Source organism: Contarinia nasturtii, unplaced genomic scaffold, assembly GCF_009176525.2.
Source record: "Contarinia nasturtii isolate CC-2019 unplaced genomic scaffold, AAFC_CNas_1.1 Cnas_scaffold_695, whole genome shotgun sequence".
NCBI lineage: Eukaryota > Metazoa > Arthropoda > Insecta > Diptera > Cecidomyiidae > Contarinia > Contarinia nasturtii.
Genome location: NW_022198046.1, coordinates 3,729,669 through 3,737,994, shown reverse-complemented (window position 1 = coordinate 3,737,994; position 8,326 = coordinate 3,729,669). Strand labels below are relative to the sequence as shown.

The following is an 8,326-nucleotide window of genomic DNA, read 5'->3' as shown; positions in this document are numbered from 1 at the left end:
TATCTAAATCGGAGAATCTTGAAAAGAAAAGTTTGATTGAAAATTAAATAATAAACGTATACGAGATAACCCAGATGGATGGAAACGAACTGATTGAAAATAAAAAAAAATATAGGAGACATCCGGATTTGAACCGGAGACCCTTCGATCTGCAGTCGAACGCTCTACCACTGAGCTATATCTCCGCATATTGTAACAATTATTCACAGAGTCCGAAACAATCACTGACTTAAAAACGAACAAAAAACAAACATGTACGCGTGGGACTTTTTTATTTAAAGCAGACGTATCAAACAAATACTTTCACGTTAAAAATGTACGCTGTTGTCGTGAACTACTATTTTATTGTTATTCGGATTGTTATAGCAATTTATCAGTGACTGAAAGACTGAATCTTCTTCATGAGTTAAGCAATGTCAGTTTTTTCTTCCATTTTAAATATTTTGTTCAAATAAGTTTTTTTAAAGAATGAACCATACCAAGTTTGTATAAGTGATGATGTGAGTTGAGCGAACTGAAAAGAAATTGTTCGATGGCTTTTTTTCATTAAAAAAAAATTCCATATAAAAAGACCTTGTTCTATTTAAATTGTAGAAAAGAATAACATTTTTCAGCAGGCTGATAAGAATCCGGAACATTATTTTTACTCTTTCTCGCAATCGATTTCTCTGTTCTTTTTTTTAATCTTCTATCTATGGGAAAGCGTAACACGTGCGATTTGGTTACGATGTCACAATTAATCGCACACTTTTTAAAGTTCATTTTCTTAGCAGATAATTTGTGTTTGATTAAGATTATACAAAGTAAATGATCAACTGAACGTGAACAAGTTAGAAGGCGTATCGAAGTAAGCTGCAATGATGTCACAAATATCTCCACAAACATTTCAATGGAAAAACATTGAAAATCAATTATTTGGCACTTTTGCAGGTGGGTTTTGCATTTATAGTATGGTGATATGTTAAATATTTATTTGTGACTTTTATCAACAGCAAACTTAATCATGCTTAGTCAAGGATGCATTTTCGGTTGGGCTAGCCCTGCTCTTTCGAAATTAACATCAGGTTCGACACATTTACAATCTGGTGCATTAACAAGAGAACAGGTATCTTGGATTGGTTCCATCATTTATATTGGTGCTCTCAGTGGCTCCATATCATTTGGTTACCTAATCATTTTGATGGGCTGTAAACGTGCTGTACTTTTAACGGCCATTCCAGCGATCGCATTCTGGTTGCTTATTTTATTCGGAGACAGTTATTATTATATTCTTTCGGCAAGATTTATCGGTGGATGGGCTGGAGGTGTAATGCATTCAGCGATCATTTTATATGTTTCGGAAATAGCGAATGACAAGTACAGAAAATCGAAAGAAAAAAAATACTAATAACGATATGAAAACGCCAAATACTATATTATAATTACATATATAACATTGTTGCAGCATTCGAGGCGGTCTCGCAAGTGTTTCGCTCTTTTTTAAAAATATTGGAGTATAAATTTGCTTATCTACTTGGTGCCTTCGTCGATTACTACAGTATACCCTACATTTGTATAACAATACCGATTGCTTTTGCGATTATTTTTTCGATGCTGCCGAATACCCCACAATATTATCTTCTCAAAGATTACATAACAGTAAAGTATTATTTTGTGAGAAAAAAAATAAAATTCGTATGAATGATTTTTTTAGAGCGCAGAAGATGCCATTAAATATTATAAAGGCTACCGAGGTTTGAGTGACGAAGAGCATTATGCTTTGTATAAAGAGTGCGAACGCTTCAAATCAATTGCATATGAACACAAAGCAGGCGAAAAATGTCAAATATCGGATTTTTGTAAGTAGATTTTCGTACGTTTTTTAATAACAAAAATATTTAAAATGATAAAATTCAATTTTAGTTACCAACAGTGCGATTAAAGGACTTAGTATTGGTGTAGCCTTGCATATATTTGCACAATTTTCAGCAAATAGTACAATTACTACTTATGCGGTGATTATTTTTCAAAATGCTGGAACCGCTGTGGATCCATTCGTCTCATCAATTATTCTGGCAATTGCACTCTTTTTCGGTTCCCTATCTACAACTTATTTAGCCGATCGCCTGGGTCGTAAAGTCTTAAATATTATCTCGTTAACGGGTTCGGCGATTGGTTTACTTGGAACAGCACAATATCATTATCTCTATTTACATGACTATGACCTACAAGCATATCAATGGATGCCAGTGGCTAGTTTATCTTTTGTTGTTTTTATTAGCTCTGCCGGAACTATGCCATTAGCTATAGTATGCAGCGTCGAGAATCTTCCGTTAAAAGTTTGCATAAATGAAGTTTTTAATGAATTGATGTATAAAGTATGAATATTCTTTTATAGATTCGAACAGTTGGTATGTCGATAATCGCTTTCTCATCTAGTATTGCTGCGTTTATATCTGTGAAATTCTTTCCGATTCTTTTGGATATGCTGAGCTTATATGGATGCTTGATAATTTATGGAATTGGTAGCATTGTGGGGGCGTTTTTTGTTCATTTTTTTCTGGAAGACACCAATGGAAAATCACTTGATTGCGTTTGTATAAAAGAAAGCCATGCGAGAAATAATTACAATACATTCAATACACATTCTAGTAGAATACCTTTAGTATTGAACCGAAAATAAAATTGATTCAACAAGGCAATATAATGTTTTTTAAATGCTATGTGATTTCAGGCGAACTATTTTCTACTGGAAAAAATAAAAAATACTACATATTACATATTTCCCTTACTGAAATAGAATGAACCAATATAAAAATAGTTCGAATGTCATTTGGCACATTTTCGTTTACTATTAACGCCTGATAACGTTTTCATCAATAAATATTTCGTTCGGCATAATTTATCAGATAATTCTAATACATAACGTTAGAAGTAACGCATGTGCATTTCGATTTCGTGACTTTTCTTATAAACACTATCTAAAAACATTTGTTCGCGCAGTTTCGAATTTTACAACTTTTATTCCAAGCAACTCGGCGATTTTGCTTTTACACAAACATGTTTTTTTACTTTTTTTGCTCACCTTTATGAGATGATGAGATAGAATTAGTCGTATTTCTTCTATTGGTATTTTATTGTATTATCTTTAAACCTGTTCGATATGTTAAAGTTTGTATATAACTTTCGTATATTTTGTGCATCACCTTTCTGTGTGTTTTCAGCTTAATAATCAGTTGCGGGCATCATTTACTGTATCATAGTAATTTTAGCATCAGCAGCAACGAGTTTATTGTTTTATTTTTATTTTCTATCAACTAAATTTGCTTTTTTTAAAACATTCCAATAATAAAATCATTAAAAAGCAAAATATAAGTCAATTTATTTAAATTGTGTTTAATTGTGATGAAACTTCGATGATTTTTGGTTTATTTTTGATATTCAATAGATTTATTGTTTGAACTGATGGAATCCACTAGCAGAAAACTTTTGAAAAATCCACGATACGGTGCAAATTTCATATCGGTGTTATTTTTTGGATGGACAATCCCGATTTTTAAAACCAGCTACAGTAATGTATTACATCCAAGTGATGCATTTGAACCCCTTGAAGAAGACCTTTCTGATAAATTGGGAGATCGACTAGAAAGGTACGGTTGTTGTATTTTTAAAAAAATACGTCTAAAATAATCATCGGATATTTCCCTTACTATAGAAATTGGAAATTTGAGCGAATGAAAAATGCACACCCATCATTATTACGTGCTTTATTTAAAACTTTTTGGATTGACGTATTTATTTTGGGAATTTTTTGTATTTTTACTGATGGCATTTATCGTATATCAATGGCATTCATATTAGAAAAACTTTTATTATACTTTCGGTTTGTATGCTTTTATCATACCCTTCATTCGTTTCAGATGATTTCTATGTACAAACCTTATAAAATAAACAATTTATTTGTGATTATTTAAAGCGAAAATTCCGATGTGTCTCGAGATGACGCATTTATATACGGTGCTGTACTTTTCGTATTCACTATTGTTTATGGCATTGCTTTGCTTCATAACTTCTTTAAAGGTGCCTGTTGCAGTATGAAACTTCGTATAAGCCTCTCCAGTATCATTTATCGAAAGGTGTGTTCATGTATTTGCTATTATGTTCTACTTATACCTGGGAGAGAATCACAAAAGAATAGAATTAATTTAAAAAAATCGAAAAATGTCACAGATACTTCGGCTATCACAAAGAGCCTTGACCAACACTGCCTCTGCAAAACTTGTAAACCTATTGTCAAACGATGTTCAGCGATGTAATAGTGTTAGCCTCTTGCATCCGCTGTGGATATCGCCTTTAGTATCAATTTTAGCTGCATATATTTTATGGGCGGAAATCGGATGGGCTGCCATCATTGGAATGGTGATCATTTTCCTATTTGCATCCATGCAAAGTAATTTCTGGATATGCAAGCTATCTATTTCCCTCTAATTTACAATAAACATCATCCGCAGGCTATGCTGGTAAATTGTTAACAAAGATTCGATTTGAAACTGCTTTGCGAACGGATGAGCGTGTTCGATTTATGGATGAAATTGTATGTGGTGTTCAAGTCATCAAAATGTTTGGATGGGAGCGGCCATTTGAAGGATTGATAGCAGCTGCTCGACGTCTTGAACTAAAAATGATTTTAAAAAGTCTCAATATTCAAGCATTTCAAATGGTAACGTACCTCTTTGCAAGTCGAGTTGTGCTTTTCTGTACAGTGCTATCGTTTATTTGGATATATGACAAGGAGAAAATGACAATTCCAAAAATGTTTGTCACTGCATATTTGCTTAATTTAATTTCGTTCACAATGTGTGGAATTTTTATTCGGGCCATATCTGAGTTCAGTGAAGTATACGTTTCATTTAACCGTTTACAAAATTTTCTTCAATATGAAGAAAATGATGAATCTAAGAATGAATCACAAGACATAAGTTCAGATGAATTGGCATCCCGAAATCTGGCTATTTTGATGAAAAATGTTTCGGCCGAATGGAAATCGGCTAAAAATCAAAGTACATCATTAAAAATTGACAAATACAAAAGTGACATCGAATTAAATGCAAATAAATGCCAACCATTTCATTTGCAAGACGTTAATCTAGAAGTGCCAAAAGGGAAATTGGTATTTATCATCGGATCGGTTGGCAGTGGCAAATCAACGCTTATGCAAGTGTTATTAAGGGAATTACCACTTATTCAAGGTGCAATCGGAATCAATGGTACGATGTCATTTTCAAGCCAAGTTAATTGGACGTTTACATCGACCATTCGTCAAAATATTACATTTGGTCAGCCGATGGATCACGCGCGATACGATGAAGTTACAAAATGTACGGATCTAAACAAAGATTTTAGTCAGTTCAGCGACGGTGACATGATGGTGATTGGCGAAAATGGAGCCGGTCTCTCGGGTGGTCAAAAAGCTAGAATTAAGTAAAAGAAAAACTCATATTTATTTTTTCAATGTAATTTTAAGCGAATCGACTTCGATTTTTCAGTTTGGCTCGGGCAATGTACCGAAAAGCGGATATATACTTAATCGACGATCCACTGAGTGCTGTGGATCCACATGTGCAGTCACATTTATTCAACAAAATTATAGGTCGAAATGGATACTTAGCGAGACAAAGGGCTACACGAGTATTGATCACACATCAATTGCATTTCATGAAGGAAGCAGACTGGATTGTTGTTTTGAAAGATGTAATGACCAGGTGGCCATTGGACACAGACGTGTATTAGAAACATTTCCTTTTATTTTTAGGGAAGGATTCAATCACAAGGAACATATCATACGATAATGGAGACTGGAGTGGAATTTTCCAGTCTATGCAGCCAGAATGAAAACGATCATATTGCTGATAACAATCAAAATGAAAATTCAGCACAGCTTAAACGCATAGAATCAGTATCACCACAAGAAAGTAAGCATAATTTGCGATTGTTTGACACAGCAGTAATCACAGTTTTAACGACTTTTTCAACGTGAATAATTGATATTAAAGAACAGAAAGAAGAGGGTACAGCATTACAGAAAGCAAAACCAAGTTGTAAAGATGGAAAAATGGCTTCCGAACTTGAAACGTTGCCTGAAAAGAAAAACGAAGGATCTATTTTTTTTCGTTATTTAAAATCGTCAAATATTCCATGCGCTTCACTACTTCTAGGTGCATTATTTGTAATCACTCAAATTTTTGCTAGCTCAGCCGATATATGGGTGTCATTGTGGTAAATTATATATATAAATGTGTTTTTAATTATTTAAAAAAAGTTACATTGAAATATTAAATTTTATTTAGGATCCGAAACGAAGAGAGTCGAGCTCATCAATTGACTTTTAAAGAAGCTTCGGATGATGATGGGAAAAATGTATGGTCTACCAAAACATACATATATATCTATAGTGGAATTATGATCTCATTGGTGTTGGCAGGTTTTATTCGGTCAATTTTCTTCTCTGTGGCTTGTACAAAAGCATCACAGAGTTTACACGATTCAATGTTTCACGCACTAATTTCGACAAAAATGCAATTTTTCAATGAGAATCCTGTGGGTCGCATTATGAACAAATTTACAAAAGATATGGGCAGCGCCGATGAAATACTACCAAGAACTCTGTTGGAAGCAGCTCATTGTATTTGTAATGTAGCTGGTTACATATTTGTTATCATTTTCACAGATTTTAAGCTTTCCATTGTCATTCTTCTTTTGATGGTGTCGTTTATTTTGATTCGAAGAGTTTATTTGAAATGTTCTACGAATATCATGCGATTGGAAGGAATAAGTAAGAAGTATGCAAGTATCATTTTATACGTCGGTTTCAAAACAATTTAACTGTTGTTTTCAGCAAAATCCCCTGTATTCACGCACATTTCGGCGACGTTGGAGGGGCTGTCAATAGTAAGAGCATTTGAAGCCGAAGAGATTTTGCGTGATGAATTCGAAAGACATCAAAACTTAAATACTGGCGTCTGGCATATGTTTTTTGGTATATCGCACGCATTTGGATTATCGTTGGATATGATGGTATACGTTTTTATTGGAGTTATCCTTTTTGTATTCCTGGTTGTGAATGAAGGTTTGTGTAGACCAAGAAGAGCAATAATTCTTTTATTTCATTGGTGTACAATTGGGGTGTTCAAATTTACTAATTTTTCGCCGAACATTGTTTGAACAATTTATTTAGAGAACATTTTATTTACAGGAGTTACTGGCGACCGAGCGGGTTTGGCATTATCACAGGCTCTTTTTTTATCGAACTTATTACAGTATGCAGTAATAAAAAGAAAGTGCATTGTATTTCAAATCGATAGTCTGTCTAACTTTTCCATTTTATTTTTTAAAAATAGGTTCCGAGGTTACGAATCAACTGACGTCTGTGGAGCGGGTATTGGAATACAGCAAATTAGAGCCAGAAGCACAGCCAAAGCTGGTGAAAGAAGAAATATCACCAGATTGGCCATCACAAGGGAAGATTGAATTCAAAAATGTTTCATATCGATACTCGACCAATGATAAACCAGTTTTACGTGGATTGTCATTCTCTGTGAAACCCAAAGAGAAAGTCAGTGTCGTTGGCAGAACAGGAGCTGGAAAATCATCGTTGATCAGTTCGATTTTTCGATTGGCGATTATCGATGGCGATATATTCATAGATGACATCAACACATCTTCGATCGATCTGAATGTATTGCGATCAAGAATATCCATTATACCCCAAGAACCAACTCTTTTTTCAGGCACTTTGCGAAGGTAAATTCAATAAAAGAACTTTCTGCAGTTGAATGTAATATTCTCTTATTGAAGGAATTTGGATCCATTCGATGAATATTCAGACGATGACATTTGGAATACACTCGAAAATGTAGAACTTAAAGAATTCGTGTCGAAAAATAATGGATTGGAAATGGCGGTTCTGGCACAAGGAAAGAATTTCAGTGTTGGACAACGACAAGTTCTTTGTTTGGCTCGTGCAATCTTAAGAAAAAATCGGATAATTATTCTTGACGAAGCAACAGCAAATGTTGACCTACGGTAATATACCTTTCATACTTTATTTTCGTTTTTAAATATTTTATAATCAATCCGTCTTCATAGAATGGACGAAGTGATTCAAAAGACAATACGAGAAAAATGTGCCGACTCAACCGTTATAACAGTAGCTCATCGAATGAATACCGTTATTGATTCAGATCGTGTATTAGTTATAGATGCTGGTATTGGGATTGAGTTTGATGCGCCGTACTTACTGATGCAAAATAAATTGGGAGTATTCCGAAATATGGTTGAAGCACTTGGA

General features: G+C 34.0%; 2 protein-coding genes and 1 non-coding gene across 8 annotated transcripts; 2 read left to right on the top strand and 1 right to left on the bottom strand.

Moving 5' to 3' along the window:
- Nucleotides 1-113: 113 nt before the first annotated feature.
- Trnac-gca lies at nt 114-185 on the bottom strand. Its single transcript has one exon. It is a non-coding gene; the product is annotated as a tRNA-Cys (tRNA).
- A 158-nt stretch (nt 186-343) lies between these two features.
- On the top strand, nt 344-2,681 carry LOC116341027 (facilitated trehalose transporter Tret1-like). Of its 6 annotated transcripts, none has more exons than XM_031767873.1 (6): nt 344-500; nt 774-930; nt 993-1,105; nt 1,694-1,838; nt 1,903-2,318; nt 2,378-2,681. In XM_031767873.1, exons 2-6 carry the CDS (start codon nt 858-860, stop codon nt 2,660-2,662), a joined length of 1,032 nt encoding a protein of 343 aa, XP_031623733.1. In that variant the 5' UTR covers nt 344-500; nt 774-857; the 3' UTR covers nt 2,663-2,681. The 6 variants fall into 6 exon arrangements, with proteins under 6 accessions (XP_031623733.1, XP_031623732.1, XP_031623731.1 ...); XM_031767872.1 differs by having other exon boundaries at nt 595-930; XM_031767871.1 differs by having other exon boundaries at nt 572-930.
- Nucleotides 2,682-3,237: 556 nt separating this feature from the next.
- LOC116340554 (multidrug resistance-associated protein 4-like) lies at nt 3,238-8,326 on the top strand (the record flags this gene model as incomplete). The annotated part of the gene is made up of 15 exons (XM_031767105.1): nt 3,238-3,266; nt 3,428-3,629; nt 3,695-3,862; nt 3,956-4,115; nt 4,210-4,429; nt 4,491-5,460; nt 5,526-5,730; nt 5,792-5,951; nt 6,033-6,255; nt 6,327-6,811; nt 6,875-7,105; nt 7,232-7,312; nt 7,377-7,779; nt 7,834-8,061; nt 8,125-8,326. Coding segments are annotated over exons 2-15 (3,921 nt in total), but the record flags the coding sequence as incomplete, so codon positions are not given.

What these genes read in the sequence shown, in the direction of transcription:
- LOC116341027 (XM_031767869.1), top strand. An exon ending in TTCTCAAAGATTACATAACA is followed by an intron (nt 1,639 to 1,693) that starts GTAAAGTATTAT and finishes TGATTTTTTTAG; the next exon opens with AGCGCAGAAGATGCCATTAA. An exon ending in TCGAGAATCTTCCGTTAAAA is followed by an intron (nt 2,319 to 2,377) that starts GTTTGCATAAAT and finishes ATTCTTTTATAG; the next exon opens with ATTCGAACAGTTGGTATGTC.